This window comes from Eptatretus burgeri, chromosome 2, assembly GCF_056783735.1.
Source record: "Eptatretus burgeri isolate ZD-2024b chromosome 2, Ebu_testis_v1, whole genome shotgun sequence".
NCBI classification, from domain to species: Eukaryota; Metazoa; Chordata; class Myxini; order Myxiniformes; family Myxinidae; genus Eptatretus; species Eptatretus burgeri.
In genome coordinates this window covers 2,086,767-2,105,177 of record NC_140962.1, presented here as the reverse complement: position 1 = coordinate 2,105,177, position 18,411 = coordinate 2,086,767, and the positions used below count along the sequence as shown (strand labels likewise).

Here is an 18,411-nt window from a genome sequence, read left to right as displayed (position 1 = left end):
GGACTTGAGTGTGCCAGGTGCGAACGCCAGTCTCGGTGTGGTAGGTACTGCTGGGAGTGTGTGTGACAGTAGGGTTATGGAGTATGTGGGTGGGTGGTACGGTTGGTAACAACGATGTTGGGGTTTTTATGAGTGAAGGTAGTGGCATTTGGGTTGTGGTTGGTGTGGTGCTGTGCAGGCCGGTGGGGTGCTGTGGGTGTGCATGAGGTTTGTGGTGTGGGTGCGGCAAATTCCACAGTGGTGGTTGTTGGTTGGAGAAGGGATGGAGGCCAGGGCAATCGTTTTTGTTATGGATGAGGCTATTAGGTATGTGGACTCTGCATTTTGTGGTAGGTATCCAAAAAATAGGATTTTGTGTTTTTGCAGAGGGGTGGGGGTGATGGATATTGATGCAATATTGGATGATGTCTTGTCAGATCATGGTGGAGGGATATTGGTTGGAGTGCATGTTGGTGCTAACGATGTGGGAAGAATATATTCTCAGGACTTGAAGGCTCGTTGTTGGGTTATTGATTGAGAAGGAAAGTGATTTCAACAAAATGTCTTTCTTGGATTCTTCCAAGAAAGGGTGACTGTGGGGAATTCACAAGTAGAGGGAGAGATGTTAACCTTTGGTTGGAGGAATGTTTTTGAGCAGCAATGATTTGGGTTTAGGAAACACTGGGACCTTTTTAGGGAGTCAAGGGAGCGTTTTCTGAATGATGGCAATAGACTAAACAGAAGGGGAGCAGCAAGTATTTAAGAGGGAATTAAGACTTTTTTATGCTGGAGAATGGTAGAGATGCTGTAGGGGAGTAGGGACTGCTGCCAGGCAGCAAGAGTGGTTGGTGAGGAGAGGCAGCAAGAGTGGTTACACGAGCGGAAAGGTTAAGAATATTAAAGGGGAAAAGTTAAGGATATCATATACCAATGCCAGGAGTTTAAATAATTGGATCGACGAAGTTTAGGCTAAAGAAGATAACAAAAAGTATGATGTAGTTGCAGTAAGTGAGACTTAGTTTAATGAGAAGAGCAGTTTGAGAACAGGATTGAAGGCTACAAAGATGTATTAGTATGATAGGAAAGTGAAGATAGGAGGGAGTGTGGCAATCCAGGTAAAAGACAATATTGTGTCAAGAGTAAGGAATGACATTAAGGATGGAGATAATGTGGAGGATTCTGTGTGGATTGAGATTGGAGATTGTAAGAATAGTGCTGTACTTATAGGATGAGGGAGGAGCAGGAGAGAGGGGTTCATGAAGAATTCAGAAAAGCATGTGGAAAGGGTAGAGTGTCCATTGTGGGGGGGGGGGGGTGTTAGATTTGCTAAGGATAGATTTGGTCCAGGAAAGGGAAAGAGCAGAGCTGAAGATCAAATCCTGGAATGCTTTTTATGTCTGTTTGAAGAAAAGCCCATGAGCAGGAGGTGGGATGGTGGTGGTGTTGCATCATTTTTTAAAGTAATGATCCGGATATGGTGGAAGAGATGGAGGTAGGAGAACATCTGTGGACATGTGTGTGCAACGATATTGTTGAGTTGTTGAGTTTGGGATTGTGGGACAAGGCTGTTGTATTTCAGGAAGGCAAACTTGTGAGGTATGAGAAGAGAATTTATAAATCTAAATTTGTAAAAGCTAATGTTTCGGCAGTCTGCATCAGAGAGGAGAAATTGTGTAGGGTGCAGAGTAGGTACATTCCTGTGAGGTGTAAACGTAGAGGCAGTAAGAGACCAGGCAGTTGGATGAGCAGAGAGGTAAGCATCGTTATGAAGAATAAGCAGAAGGCATTCATGAAGTACAAAATGACAGGAATAGTGTCCGACTCATATCAGTGTAGGAGTAAGCAGTGGCTAGTTAAGAAAATAACTCGGCAAGCTGAAAGAGGATATGAAAAGGATATGGCCAGAAATATTAAACTTAATATCAAGACATTATTTAAGTATATTAGCCTTTAAGGGATTAACATTTTTTAAAGGTTATAAGACGTGTGGGCCCCTTGAGGAATATCACCGAAGAGATGATAATGGTGAGATGGAAGGCTTATTGAAAAAAAGAAAATTGCTTCCACATTTACACAAGTACAGTCAGGGGAACTTCCAATAGCTGTTCATATCTATCTCGAATGGGAGCAAGGGCTTTTCAAAGAAATCCATGTAGGAGTCGAGAAAGTAGAGCAACAATGAGGAAAACTAAGAGATGATAAATCTCTGGGATTAGATAATATGCTTTCAAGATTACTGAGGGAGGTGGCAGACCGATGTATGTAATAGCTCATTGGGTTCATGATGGTTACCAGAGGATTGCAGAGTAGCACATGTAACACAGTTGTTTAACAAAGGATCCAGAGTCGAATCAGGGAACTTTCAACCTGTCAGCTTGACTACGGTTGTGGGGAAGGTGTTGGAGACATTAATTAACAAACGGATAGTGAAACATTTGAATGATGTCTAACTCATTAAAGGTAGTCAGCAGGGATTTACTAAAGGGAGGTCATGTTTAATTATACTTATTGGAGTTCCATGAAAGAGTGTCAGACTGAGGGGGATGACGGAAGTGTCGTGGATGTAGTTTATCTGGACTCACAAAAAGCTTTTGATAAGTTATCACAGAAAAGACAGGAACAAAAGGCTTGTGGAGTGGCGAGTGGAGTAGTTATAATTGGATTGGAAACTGGCTTAGTGATCAGTCGGAAAGAGTGGCTGTGAACAGAATGATATCTGACTGGGAGGATGCAAGTAGTGGGGGACCCCATGGATCAGTACTCAGATCATTATTAGCCCCCGTTGGACTTTGTCTGAAATTGGGGGCTTGTGGATTTGGTGTCGATGTTCGTGTCCGTGCGTGCGTGCGTGCATGTGTGCGTCCACAACCATTTCTTAGACATGCATGGTCCGATTTTGTTCAAACTTGGCACAAGCACAGTACATGATGACCTACACGTGCACCTCACGATATTTTGCGATGTGATCAAAGATGGTAGACTGGCGGCCATTTTCGTTGTAAAAACAAAACAAACCCTGGTATCGAAGATGTCCTCAACCATTTCTCAGACATGCATATACCAATATTGTTCAAACTTGGCACACAGATAATAAATGATTGCTTACACATGCACGTTGTTTTTTTTTTGTAGAAATCAGATGTAACATGGCCGACTGGCAGCCATTTTAGTTGGAAAACAACCCCAATGTTGAACACGTCTTCAACCATTTCTCAGACATGCAATTACCGATATTGCTCAAACTTGGCACACAAATAAGGAATGATGGCATACATAGGCAAGTCATTTCTTTTCAACATCAGATTGAAGATGGCCGACTGTCGGCCATTTTGTTACTTAATTGTGTCCCCAACCATTTCTCAGAAATGCATGTCTGATTTTGTTCAAACTTGGCACAAGCACAGTACATGATGGCCCACACGTGCACTTCACTTTATTTTGCAATCAGATCAAAGATGGCTGACTGGTAGACTGGCGAACATTCTATTTGTACATAAATATGGGCTAGCCCAGGGGTTCCCAACCTGTGGTACGCGTACCACAGGTGGTACACTTGGACTTTCTCGGTGGTACGTGGCAGCGTGGTTTTTTTTTTTAACGCAGTTTTTATTTTACTTCTCTCTCATGCAGCTTGTGCACAATAATTAAATTTATATCGAAAGCGGCTGTACACTGACAGCTGTTTGTTATCGGCCATTGTGCACGTCTTATTATTCATTTTGTCTCTACACGCCACACTGTCATCTTTGCTCATTGCCCAGCTTATTGTTACCGTTATCGTTCACCAGCATCATGTCAATGCGAAAATATGTGGAGAGTTATCTCAAGTTAGGCTTCACTTCCATCCAAAAAGGTGAATTAGAAGCTCCACAGTGTGTGATTTGTGGAAAAGTTCTCGGAAATCAATCGATGAAGCCAAGTCTATTGAAGCGCCATTTTGATTCTGTTCATCCTGAACACAACGCCAAGGACCATGATTTTTTCGTCGGAAGGAAATTGCCATGAAAAGAGCAGTTTTCAACAACAGTCCACAGCAGCCGTAAAGGCATCCTACTTAGTTGCACTGCGAATTGCAGAACTGAAAAAACCTCACACCGTCGGTGAAAGCCTCATCCTTCCCGCCACAAAGGATATCGTACGTCTCATGCTGGGAGAACAAAGCGTCAAGAAGCTCAATTCTCTTCCGTTGTCAAACAACACAGTTCAGAGGCGCATTGAAGAAATGTCAACCAATATTCGTGACCAGGTGGTGGCAGAAATCAAGGCGTCTCCATGCGGATTTTCTATGCAATTGGCTGAGTCAACTGACGTGGCAAATTGTGCCCAACTGTTAGCGTTCGTTCGGTACGTGCATAAAGCCAAGTTCAAGGATGAAATACTATTTTGCCGCCGGCTTAAAACCACAACGAAAGCAAAGGACATTTTCGAAGAGGTGTCTTCCGTCTTTGATGAAGTTGGGCTGTCATGGGTTGATCTGAAAGGCTGTACTCCAGATGGTGCTCCAGCTATGTTGGGGTGCAGATCAGGTTTCCAATCGCTTGTGAAGGCAGTTGCTCCTGAAGTGCGCGGCCAACACTGTACGATCCACCGCCACGCACTCGCAGCCAAGGCGCTCCCCAAGCCATTGACTGACGTTCTCTCAACCATGATCAAAATTGTGAACCATGTGAAATCCCAGGCTCTCAATTCGCGACTTTTCAAGAAACTTTGCGAGGATTTCGACTCCGACCATAAAGTTCTCTTATTCCACACTGAGGTGAGATGGTTATCCCGTGGAGATATGGCGGAGCGTGTGTTTGAACTGCGAGCTGAGCTTCGTGAATTCTTCGAAAACGATGGAAAACCAAAGACTGTCGATTTCGTCACGGCTTTGAACGACCCCGACTGGGCATTGCACCTGGCTTATTTGGTCGACATTTTCTCTCAGTTAAACGCTCTGAACAAGTCTCTTCAGGGACTGGCGCGACTATCATTGACTTCATAGACAAGGTCAAGGGATTTCAGGAAAAACTCCGTCTGTGGAAGACGAATGTCGGAGCGGGAGTGGTGGTCATGTTTTCTTGCATGGCCGATATTCTTCAGAAGCCTGAAAAGAATCCCCCAAGGGAGTTCATACAACTGGTAAAAGATCACCTCGCTTATTTGAATGAGGAATTAAATTCCTATTTTCCGGATCTCAAGCAACTGGATCTGAAAATGATTCGCAACCCATTTCGCATGAATGCATTGGATTTGCCACCTTGAACAGGACTGCAGGAAAGCTTGATTGATCTCCAGAACGACTCCACAGCCTGAGATCAGTTTGACGAGATGAATCTTGCGGACTTCTGGTGTGGAATGTTGGGGTCTTACCCTAAGCTAGCTGTCCTGGCTGTTCATTCGCTCATAGTATTCCCATCTACATGGCTGTGTGAAGCTGGGTTCTCGTCAGTCGTTATTCTAAAAACAAAACAAAGATCCCTACCGGATGTTGAACATGATGTTTGGTGCGCTTTATCCAAAACAAAGCCTGACATCGACCTGCTTGTGAGCAAGAAGCAGGCTCAACCATCCCATTGACTGGACATTTTACACAATCAAATAGGTACTTACTGTATCATTCTTTTGTTCAGATCAGATTGCTCAATGTCATAGTTGTGAATTGTTAGTATTGTTTAACTCCCCATTGTCGTATCTGTATCGCAAATAAACACGATTTTAGGTGAATTTTGGTACAGTGGTACTCGGTGGGACCACGAACATGTGAAATGGTACCCCAGTAAAAAAAAAAGGTTGGGAACCCCTGGCGCGAGCCCTTTAACTCCATGCAGCAAAATTACTAAAACAATGGGGGCTATGACATTATATGCCTTTTTTATTTGTTATTCATAATTTACATCAATGATTTGGACATTGGGGTTAAGAGTGTGCTTTCTGAATTTGCAGATGACACAAAGCTTGTTGGTGAGGTAGACAGCAGGGAAAGTATGATCAGATTAAACAAAGCCTGGATATTGTAAATGGACTGGGCAAATGATTGGCAGATGTAGTTCAACACAAGGAAATGTCAGGTGCTGGAGTTGGATAAGATGAATGAAATCAGCACTATATAATGCAAGGGACAATCTACGAGCATGTGACAGTAGAAGGTAAGCAGAAAGGACAGTGCCATGTAGCTGCAGGTAAATATAATTGGGGTTTAGATTACATTTGTGGGAGGATTAATTATATATCAAAAGAGGTAGTGTTCACTCGGAGGTAGTATGGGATTTAGTGAGGACTCATCATGAATATTGTGCAGAGTTTTTCCAGGCAAAAACGGTATAGTCAGAACTGCAGTTGTACTCTCATATATTTCTTGGTAATATAAGTTAACTTTAGAATCACTATAGGTAACGCTATTGTGGTTTATATGGTGCAGTAAAGATTGCTGGTAACTGAAGTGATTACAGTTCCAATGACATTAGTCTATAGAGAATAACTGCTTAAAACTAGAGTTAAAACCAAAGTTGGAACTGTCGTAAAGGGACACTATTTTTGCCTGGGATGGTCTCCCGGTCTGAGGAAAGACGTACGAGTAGTTGTCAAAGAGAGGGTGCAACATAGAGAAACTAGATTGATCCAAAGTCTAGCTCGACGAAGCTATGAGTAGCGGCTGAAAGAGACAGGACTTTTTACAAGAGAAAGAAGAGGACAGTTCAGATGGTAGTAAGGCAGGGGTCTTTCACTCAGAGAGTGGTGAATGCAGGACATGGTTTCCCTGCAAGGGTTGTGACAATAGAGTCAGTGAATAATTTATAAATAGAGGTGAATGAAGTAGTGGAGACGTGGAAAGACTAAGAGGTTGGCATGATTGCACATGTTTGATCGGCCTAATGGAATCCTCCTGCATTGAAATTCCTTGAAAATCCTTGTAAAGTGATTGGACACTTGTCATAGCCCTGGTTTAAACCTGAGGAAGGGTGGTAGAGAGAGGAGGGTGGGAGGAGAGGAAGGGAGGGAGAAGAGCGAGGGAGATAGGGAGGAGGAAGTGGAGGGAGAGAGGAGAGGGGGGAGGGAGAGAGAGAGAGAGGAAGGGAGGAGAGTGAGAAAAAGTAGGGAGGAGCAGCGAGGAGGTGGGGGGGGCGAAAAAGGGGAGAGTGAGGAAGGGGAGAGAGCAATGAAGAGGGGGGTGGAGAGCGATGTTTCACCACATGTTGCTATACACTCTGGGAGGTAGGGGGAGCGAAGAGAATGGGGGAGCAAGAAGGAGTAAGTGAGGAGGGGAAGAGGTGTTCTGGACTTGCGTTTGGTAGTGGGACTTGAAGGGAGAGCGTGGGGGGGTGTTCGTTTGACTTGCATTTTGGAAAGGGACTTGAGGGGAAGGGGGTGGATGGTCCTATCTACCGGCATTAGTGCATGATTGAACGAAATGGAGTACATTAAAACGGCACGTTCAAACAGGATCGCAAAACCACCCGTCACTTTCAAACAGCACGTACCATTTTTAAAGAGATTATAACATGGGCTTCCCTTGAGGTATGCGACTTTAAATTAACTTTACCTCCACTACGAGAGCCAAAATGTACGATCAACCAGGACATGAATCATACATATAGATTATAGCCTTGTTATGTATCCCATGACACTGGATTGAGTATAAATGGTTTCATTAGTCAGGTGCCATCTATTTCCATAAACAATAAAAAGTGTCTAAAAATCATGTTACATACCCTTCACAAGTTTGGGGTTTGTGTCATCAGTGCCTTCTATTTTGCTCTTCTTCCTTAATTGTCAATAATTTCAAACTCGTATTATGTTATATTTTCTTTCCAGACAATTTTTTCCCTCAAGATGTTTCTCCCTCCCTTTCACCCTCCATGCAATTATTTTTTCCTTTAAAAAATATCTCTTCAATATCATTTTCTTAGGAACTGGATGCAGTGACGTTGCATAACCAAGCACTATTGGGAATGGAGTCTAACCCCAGTGAAGGACTTCAACGCCTGAATTACCTGTTAAATCAAACGCCCTCACCACCAGAAACGTTTGGAAATCTGCTACTTCTTTACTGCCGATATGAGGTTTGAGAGCATAAAAAGTGAGGCGGTATGCCGACTTTGCTTCATTTTCTTCCCTTTATTTTCCACTTCATTCACCGTCCCTTCTCTTCATCATTTTCGTCCTTCCCTCCCATTCCTTTTTCCCTTCAGTCATTTCCTCCCACCAATGATCTCTCTCATCCCGTCTCTCATCTCAACCCCAACCCACTCTTATTTTTCTGCAGTACTTTGACCTGGCAGCAGACATTCTGGCAGAAAATGCACATCTAACTTTCAAGAATCTTTCACAGGTAATGATTATCACTGACATAACCTCATATAAAATACTTTTTGCATTATCTTCAAGGTTAAAAGTAAATGAACAATTTTTGAAAGTGGATGTTTTGAAGCCACTCTGCAGTCTCAGAGGTCGTTGGTGTTCTTGTTACCTCTGCCACTGAAGGTGGATGGAAGTTTTGTATTCACCCCTGTTTGTCTGTTTCTCTGTTTTATTGTGAGCAGCGTATATAAAAAAGTTATGGGTGGATGTGGATGAAACTTGGTGGACAGGTTGGACGATATACTGTAGAGCATTATATTTCGAAAGTTATGGACGGGTAATGATAAATCTTGGTCGATGAGTTGGATCCAACCATCCATACATTGGGACAATACTCTGTGCAGACCGTTGGGGCTGCTTCAGTAGTCTCCTTGGCTATTGGTCACAATCCTGGACTGGTCGCCACTCTGACACAGTATACCAGCATGCTGGCACCCATTTTGCTGACCTTGGGATGATGACAGGTCGAGTTAACCCCACCTGGTATTAATTCAACAGCTGAGTGGGACTTGAACTCAGGGCCCTCGGATCCCAAGCCCACCACCCTAACCATTAAGTCAACACCAGGCATATGAGTTGGAAAGGTGACAAGAACAAGCCGATTAGATTTTGGTTCAGGTCCTGATACAGATCCGGCCAATCAGTATGATACAAAATGTAAACTGTTCAGTCTGGCGGAGGTATGCACTCTACCGAGTGCCGTTCTTGTTGTTATTACATTATAACAAAAATGACAGATAATTAACAGTTAAATACTCATATCACTCGCAGAAAATTAATCAAACACCCACGATGATTATAACAATAGCATGATGGCTGGAAACACCTATGACGATGTCTGGAAAGACAATAGCAGTTTGTCGTTCCAGCCATCTCCCAGCCATTTTTTAATGGCAGTCTTATGTGTTCTCTGTTCTAGAATCTGTTGACTGACTTCTTTACACAAGTCTTTTCTCTCTCCAAGCCAAGTCAAGCCGACTGGCAGGGTCTCCGAGCAGCCATCAAACTTACAGACTGGTCTCCTATCACTACTTTCTCAAACATCAACTCATCCTGGGAATTCTTTCAAAGAAACTTGCTCTCCCTCATGCACAGATTTATCCCCTCTCGTGTTCAGTTGTCCCACCCTTCCTCCCGCCCTTGGTTTACTGAAATTTGTGGTGAGGCAGTTGTCCTGAAACAACTTGCCTTTGCCTCATGGAAAGCAAACCCAACTGAGGGCAATCTCAGTTCTTTCCACAAAGCTCGGAACAAGTGTGTATCTACCCTCAGGAGAGCCAGAAAACAACATCTTCCTCATCTCAAGTCTGAACTCTCAAACCTCTCTCCCTCCTCAAAATCCTGGTGGCGTTTAATCAAATCTGTTTCTGGTGTATGTTCCCCCTCCCTTACCTCAAATGGCCGCACTGCTGATTCCACACGTGATAAAGCTGAATGTCTAAACTCGGTGTTTGCAGCTAAATCTTGTGTCCCAAACCCATCACTATCTCTACCCACTTTACCCAGTCGCACCCAACTGTCCCTGGACTCTGTATCCTTTTCTCCTGATAAGGTGGAGAGCTTGCTTTCAAACCTCGAGTCAGATTCTGCAACCGGTTCAGATGGCATCAGCCCACGTGTCCTCAAAGCCTGCTCTTCTGCTCTTGCTCACCCTCTCTCTGTTCTATTCACCCTCTTATTTGCCCAAGGTCATCTGCCATCTGCTTGGAAATCTGCTAACATCACTGCCCTGCATAAAAAAGTTGCAAAAACAGATCCCTGTAACTACAGACCAATCAGCCTTCTCCCAATCATCAGCAAGGTTATGGAATCCATCATCGCTTCAGACATGAAATCCTTCCTCTTCTCCAATGGCTTGATTTCCAATCATCAATTTGGTTTCAGACAAGGTCACTCTACCCTGAATATGCTGCTTCTGCTCTCCCATCAATGGATGGAGGTCCTCAATGCCAGACAGGAAATCCGAGCCGTATCCCTGGACATATCACGTGCTTTTGACACAGTCTGGCACCCTGCACTACTCACCAAACTCTCTTCCCATGGTATTCACAGCCATCTCCACTCATGGCTCGCAGACTTCCTCTCCTGTCGCAGTCAACGTGTGGCCCTAAATGGAGTTCTTTCATCCCCTCTTCCTGTGCAGGCTGGAGTTCCTCAAGGTAGCGTTCTGGGCCCTGTTCTTTTTCTGGTTTTCATCAATGATCTCTCGGACTCTCTGGAAAATCCTCTATTTCTCTTTGCCGACGACTCCACCCTCTGCCGTACCATCTGTCATCCCTAAGACCGGCAAGCAGCAGCTTCTTCGCTCACTGCAGATCTGGATAAAATCACAAACTGGTCCAACACGTGGAACATGTCTTTCAATCCAGACAAATCTCACACTCTCACTATGTCTCTTCGAAAGGACCGTTTAGAAACCCCCCCCATCCACTTTCTCAACAATCCTCTGGAAGAAGTCTTTTCTTTCAAGCTTCTGGGTCTCACTATCTGCCATGACCTTTCCTGGGAAAGTCACATTTCCAACCTCACCTCAAAAGCCAGTCGCTGACTGGGAATCCTCCGTCGTGCAAAGTCCTTCCTCGGCCCTCTTGAGCTCCTGACCACTTACAAAGCTTTTGTCCGTAGCCTGATGGAGTACTGCTCTCCCCTCTGGGCTGGTGCTCCTGCCTCCCACCTTTCTCGGCTTCACGCTGTCGAAACCAGGGCATTTAAGATCATCGGCATCTCCCGCAATGAAGCTGAGTCTTTGGGCCTCTCACTCAATCACCGCAGGTTGGTCGGTGGTCTTTCTGTCTTCTACCGACTCCTCTCCAGCCTTGCCCCCCCTGCTCTCTCTGCGATTTGTCCCCACCACATTTCCACAGGGCGCTCAAGGTCCGCCAACAACCCCCTTCTGGTAAAACTACCAAAATAACGAATCACTGCTCATATTCACTCTTTCATTCCTCTTTTTTTCCCACCTTTGGAATAAACTTCCTCACTCTATTCTTTCCCATTCTTCCCTCCAGGCTTTCAAAACAGCTGTTCACCACCACCTCTTATCTTCCCCCATCCAAATCCTCGATTTTTTCTATACCCGATAATCCACCCAAGCCCACTTCCTTCAATTTCCCTGCTTTCCTTCCTGAAAGTCCCTGTAATGTCCATCTTCTCTTCGCCATGTTCCCCGTCCCATCCCCATCCCTCTCCCTTCCACAGTTCACCTAATGTGTCTGTTCCCCACTGTTTTGTCCCTTCCACTCCCGCCCCTCTTGTCTCATGCCTCTTGTCTCATGCCACAACTCATGCTGTGAGTTGTGTGTTAGCTCTCATACGAGCCTCGACCAAGGTATACAAAAAAAAAAAAAAGTTTATACCTTTTTAGGAGCATCTGCTAATGCAGTACTTCTGATCCATCCTCACATCAGCTTTTTAATTCTAGAGGACTCCATACAAGCTGAATATCCATACCAAACACCAAACAATTGCATAACTAAGGCCTTCCAATTTATTTGGCACAATAATCCATAGCATTGCTCCTGGGCATTCATAGAATGACATTAGCCAATTTACTAAATACCATTTCCCCATTGATACACACGTGATTTCACATTATACCAATAAGTGTATGGACAGATGTTACTCAGCAGGGTATGTTCAAGCAAAGGTTGGCATCAGATATATGAACACTGTGGCACACAATGCGTGTATTTTGACATGAAGGTATGTGTTTCACTGCTTTCATCAATGACTGTCCTGTGCACCTCCAAAGTCTCCACAGCTCTGTGTCGGCTCAACCTCATCTGCTTCTATTATAGCTATAGCTTTATCTTCCTCTCCACTCTCATGTCGATAAAAAGAAACAGTATCACATAGCTTATCATCGTCTTTAGTGGGTGTCTCGAGGTGAAACAGAGCCCTCCCAGGGCCCAAAGCATCCACCTTCTATTTACTACAGGACCACGTTTTGAGGAGTAAGTTATGATGTTGTGATGTTTTATTTACTAGTTCCAAGCACTCAGGAACACTGTAAAAACAATCTTTTAATTCGCTGTGTAATGCAATATCCCCTCTGCAAGACAATTTATTATCCTTCCTTTCTCCTGGAGATATTTGGGTGTTGATGGAAAGAGAATTTGCTTGCTGTGTCTCCTCTCATCAGCATTGGTCTGTATGTATACTCCACCAATTTGGCCTTCTAGTGTTTTGTAACGTAATTTTAACGAAGCTCTCTCAATGTTATGTCTCTTTTAGATACCCTCTCCCTCTCTCTCTCTCTCTCTCTCTCTCTCTCTCTCTCTCTCTCTCTGGTCCTCTATCTCTTTTAGTTTAGCTCCACATATTGACAGCGTCTACAAATCACTGCACAAGGTCTAATCTCTTTCATGCATCATCCTCATGCCTCCAGATCTGCTGTCCAACATCTCGCTTTCAGTTTATAGAAGCTTATGGCGAGGCAGTAGCAAGGAAACATCTTTCCTTCTCTGCCTTGAAGGGCAGTTATACTAGCGTGATCCTGGAGATGCTTCATAATGCACACAATAGGTCACACAACTTCAAATCCATCGTTAAAAGAGCAATAACAAAACACCAGGTTCTCCTGAGACTGAGGAACCTTTCAGTCCTTTCTCCAGTTTTCAAATCCTGGTGGTAACTGGTTCAAACTATCCCAAGCTCTTCCTCAGCTACTTCATTCGTCAAGGAAAGAATCATGACAGATAAAACCCATGATAAGGCAGATTGCTTGAATCATGGTTGTTGTTTTTTTCCTGAAAAAGGCAACAAATTTTCTTACCACCATGCTGAAAAGGCTCAATTCCCATTCCTTGCCTTCCCGTTCTTTTTCTCCATACTCCCTGGAGCAAGGGAGATTTTATTCTGTAATAGTTAGGGAATTTTAACAAATTGTATTGACCATCTGTGAAAAAATTGCTTACCAAAAAATTTCTTCACTAACGTATTCATCTTGGTGTCTACTAACACCTATCAATGAGTGCAAACCCAAATCCTAGTGGAAAATTCTGGGGAGCCAATCAAAGTTCGGGTGCTCAGAGGGCCTGCGCGAAAAAATCGGAAAAATTAACTTTTGCCAATATTGACTTGTGGAATGTCTAACTAGGAGTTTTTTGGGGTGCTGAATTGATTCCAACCATTATTTTTGAGAGAAAACACTCCTTGATCATATAAAATGTATTTTATTGACATTTTTAACAGAACTGTGCTCAATGGAAATGTTGCTTCGTCAGCTTTTACAACCTTATTCATCAAACTCCCCAGTATCTTCCCCACTCCTCTTGTCATCCAGCTGGTTTATGTTCAGGCAAGAGTTACTATGACAGATGCCACAAGCAGAAATACACTTGACTCCTTGCTTTTTACAGTAGCACCTGAGTGAGCTGCAGTCCCCCGCACAGTTGCAGCTGGCAAACGTCAGGAGGTAGTCTGGTGTAATGGGGTCTGTAGAAGGGACTGGTGCATTCCTTGCTCAGTGAGTTTCCATCCATAGTCCCGGGCATCCAACGATGGACTTTGCAGCATCAGCCAGTCTCTAGTCTGGAGGTAAGCTCGGAGAGAGTGCTGTGCTGCACCTCCTGTTGTCGGGGGGAGTTTCTCAGGTTTTATGCTCCCAGTAGCAGCTCGCTTGCTGAAGATGTCGAATCTTAAGTCTTCCAAGTCTTTGGAGGATTTCCCATGGAACATGAGCATGAAAAGATCACAGCCTGCTTTAATGATATCACCTTTCTCAGCTCGGATGTCCATAAACACGTCCATTGTCCTCTCTGCTTCATCAGTCTTGCAAAGCTTGCTGAGCAAAGTTGGTTTGCTAAACCCAAAAATTGCAGACACTGTATCGCAGCCAGAGAAGCTGTGCAAGAAGATGAGATACCTCCGGTATATCTCTGGGAGGGCCTCCCAGATTTTTCCGACATCGTAAGATGTTTCTTTGGCTGTCGTGAGGAAGATCGGATGGTCTGCAACATGATGAATCAGCATAACCAGGACGTCTGTGTCCTCAGCCCTCACCTCGACAGGGGACTCTCTTGCCTCATTTAGAGCTGTGCGGACGATGGAGGTGTCGGCATCATCGGAGCATTGCTGTACACCGATTCCATTCCCACTAAATGTCTCAGCAAGGAGCAGAACGAGCTGGGCTTTGTTCTTCTTGTTATTGAGGAACTTTTCTCTTGCAATGATGACTAGCAATGACTTTTCTCTTCCAGTCCTCATTTAGTCTCCCGATCAACGCCGCATCGCCCACAAGCTCAGAATGTGATAAGATCCGTGGGTGACCTTTATTGGAGACTTTTGAGAGCGTATGCTTTTCAATCCCAGAACCAGCACAGATGAAACACCTCAAGCCAGGTTCAGTCACATCCTTGTCCATACTGTCCTAAAAAAATAAGACTTTTTTTGTAAACAACAGACAGGACATGAAATTTTGACACAAAACAGACAGAACACACATACAGTGATGTGTTTTAACATTAATAGATCCACTCTACGTTGAATATATTCAACTTCTATTGAGTCCGGTACACAATAATTTTATAGCTAAAAGCTCTTAACTAACGTCAGCTAACACAGAGAATTCTACTGAGCATGAGCACTAGTTTAACCAACAATATAGCAGTGGTTTCAAAAATGTTGTATGCCGGTTTCAGCACAATTTGAACAATCTGAATCAATTGAGCCAAATTACCGCAAAACAGTCTGAGATATCTAAAAATGTATCATATCAATATTTTACGGCCAGGGATTCATTTTTCCTCAAATCTAATGGTTGAAATCAATTCAGCACCCCAAAAACCCCGAGTTAGACATCTCACAAGTCAATATTGGCAAAAGTTAATTTTTCCGATTTTTTTTTCACACAAGCCCTCTGAGCACCCAAACTTTGATTGGCTCCCCAGAATTTTCCACTAGGATTTGGGTTTGCACTCATTGATAGTTGTTAGTAGACACCAAGATGAATATGTTAGTGAAGAAATTTTTTGGTAAGCAATTTTTTCACAGATGGTCAATACAATTTGCTAAAATTCCCTAACTATAAAGGTGATATCTGTTTTCATCTGGTGTGTACTCTTCCTCAGTGTGCACTTCCACAACACATGTGCATCTGAACTCGCTGTTCCTCTTTCTTTATTCTTCTGCAAATCCTTCTTAAAAGGTTACCACATACCTTTTGCTATGGAAGGTGGCTTATGTCATTCTTATCCATATAAGAAGGGTATCAAGACAGGCTTTATAATCAGTAAGGTAATGGAATTGATAATCTCAGCAAAATCCAGTTCATACCTCTTCTCCGATTCTTTAATATCAGATCACAGTTGTAGCTTCTGTCCTGACCACTCCATCTTGGATAAGCTCCTTCTCTTAATCCAGCAAAGGATGAACACTCGAAACTTCAAGCAAAAAAATTGTACAAGTCTCACTGAACGTTTATTGAATATTCAACACTGATTGGTAGATTCCCTTAATGCTTGCAAGCATTTGCTTAGCCCTTTATTGTGTTATATTACTTTTCTTTCCTTAGAAGCTAGTGTCCCTCAAGGCAGTGTCTGAGGACCTATCATGTTCCTGGTTTACTTTAATGACCTCTCAGCCTCAGGAATCCTTCAATATCAATTTGTAGATAACTCAAATCTTTTCCAGAAAGTCTCTCTCAATGACAGACAATGACAATGGCAGGCAGCTTGCAGCTGTATCATTGTCTGCCAATTTGGAAAAAAATATGAAGTTGTTAAATCGCCCTCATTGTGTCATTTCATGCTTCCAAGTTTGACACACTCTTTCTCTGCATAGAGAATGTATGGCTAACCCTCCGATTTACTTTTGCGATCAACCTCTGGTGAAGGTGCAGGATATAGAGCTTTTTGGATTAACAATGTGTCATCACCTTTTATGGCCAATCACATACATCCAAGCTGGTCTCCTGGGCTGGGAGGCACCTTAGAACTCCTAACAGACTTGAATCATTTCTCGGCTCTTCTCAGCTCCGAACATTATAGAAAGCCTTCTTCCACATTGCCAGGGAGTATGGATGTTATCTGTGGGCTGAGACTATATAGTACAGCAGTTATAACCAGCCAAATTTACCTTAATTGTTCAAATATAATTGATGGAAGCATGAAATTTGGTGAAAATGTACTTTATTACATGTAGAATGAGAAATGATTGGTACCCAGCATATCAACCAATGAGAACTCCATTAAAATGGCCACCATTTCCAAGATGGCCACAAAATGTATCACAATGAGATAATTTGCAATCTTTATGGAGCTGTGTTCTCATGATGACAGAAACATGCAATTTGGTGGTCATGTAACTCATTATGTGCAGAATATAAATGATTGGTAAGCAATGAGAAAATCATTAAAATGGTTTCCATTTCCACAAACCTAATAAACAAATATTTATCATCTAATTATCATTTGCAATTCAGGACTGAACCCACATGATGATCCTATCCGTATGAATCCTGATGGTGGCAGTTGCCAGCACAGTAGCACAGGGAGGTGTATGGCAGCCTGGTTATGAAATACTTGCAAAGACCACGGCAGGCCTTTTTGTGGCCGCAACAAATGAGTTGCTGACACACCTTTGATGCGCCTCAGACAAGGTTGTCCATTTTGGAGTCCACCTATGCTCACAAAGCTTCAGCCCCAAAGTTTTGTACATGGAAGGTCAGGTTGCTTGATGGTTCCCTGAGCCCAGATGTATCCAACTTGGAGGATATCATGCTTTATGTGCTCTTGAATGGCAGTTTGGGTAGGTGTGGTGTTCTCCAATGAACACGTGCTCTTTGAGAACAGCACCTGCCATGCTTGATTCACATCACCATAAGAACACGTACGATCATAAAGCAAAACAACAAACCGTTCAAACTCTCTGAAGTCTTCATCTGTGATCTTTGCTGGCATTGATGATAAGTATTGGGATACAAGTGTTATTACTGGGTATGCCCACCAGGTTTTGTGTGCAGTCTTCTTGCCCCGTCCACAAAATGAAAAAAGTATCACATCCCATTACTGCATGTAAAAACACACTTTTCTTGTTCAAGTGGGTCTGCAATTGCATATGGTGGTATATGTACCGCATATGCTTCCCAGTACTGAATGCAACCCAGAGTTCATCAACTTGAAGTCTATGTACATTCGCTACACAGAGGACCACAATATCCATGTCAACTGTCAGTACCATTATACAAGACAACCTACTGTTGACAGCATCAGACAGATGGAAGAGCAGTAGCATGGTTTCTGCTTCCTCGTAACTATACCAGGCTTGTCAACGGGCCACAACATCATAAGTTATTGTGCTGATCAGTACTTTGTCTTCCACGACAACCTTTGTGACATATTCTGACAAGAATATGAATAACTCTGCCTTGGTTTCTTCTGACATTAAGAAACTATGCAAGTTTCCTGGAAGTGTGGAATTAGCCACCACCCACTTGGCTATGTCATGCCCTCGTGTATCTCTTGTGCTTTGTTTCAGACTTCTCAAGGTATCTGGCCCATTCTACATCAACACGATGAACAACTTCGACTTGTACTTTGAGATATGGAACAAACACATCTTGGGCATGCTCTCCAAATGTTTTACATTTGAGTCCTGGTGGCAACATGTAAACTGCAGCAGCCCCATCAAATATTATAACATCAACATCTGGTGCTTTCGTTGTTAGCACAGCTTCATTTTTGAGACACTGAAGTAGATCAGACTTCTGCTCAATTTGCAGTTTTCCTCTGACAATTAGTGCTTTTTTATTAGTGCTCTGCTTATTTTTATTATTATTTATTAGTGCTTTTTATTGGAGCACAATTAGTGTTCTGACAATTCCTAATTTTCATGCCTAAATAATTCCTCCAAATTTCCATCTCTTGACTGGCATGCAATGTATAATCAGGCAAAGAGGAAGAAATAATTCTTCAGTGAGGACATTTTTTTGTTGTTGCTCAACTGTGCGATTCTTGTGAATTGGTGTGCCAAAAAGGGGACCGCCTCTCAGTTACAATAATCATCCATGTATGGCAGAAGGGTTGACCTTTGCTGAAGCACCGATATAATATCATGTATTAGATGCAATTACAATTGAAAATTAAAGATAGT

The 18,411-nt window shown here is 43.1% G+C and overlaps 1 protein-coding gene across 6 annotated transcripts in view; it reads left to right on the top strand.

The window, feature by feature from the left end:
* Nucleotides 1-18,411, top strand: part of LOC147031259 (intraflagellar transport protein 70A-like) — a 137,080-nt gene that overhangs the window by 62,640 nt on the left and 56,029 nt on the right. For all 6 annotated transcript variants that reach the window (XR_015052572.1, XR_015052564.1, XR_015052575.1 and 3 more), the window contains exons 10-11: nucleotides 7,869-8,021; nucleotides 8,225-8,290. Coding sequence is in view for 2 of the 6 variants with exons in the window: in XM_085860506.1 (XP_085716632.1) it covers nucleotides 7,869-8,021; nucleotides 8,225-8,290 (219 nt within the window). In the remaining 4 variants the exon portion in view is untranslated. The remainder of the gene's footprint in view (nucleotides 1-7,868; nucleotides 8,022-8,224; nucleotides 8,291-18,411) is intronic.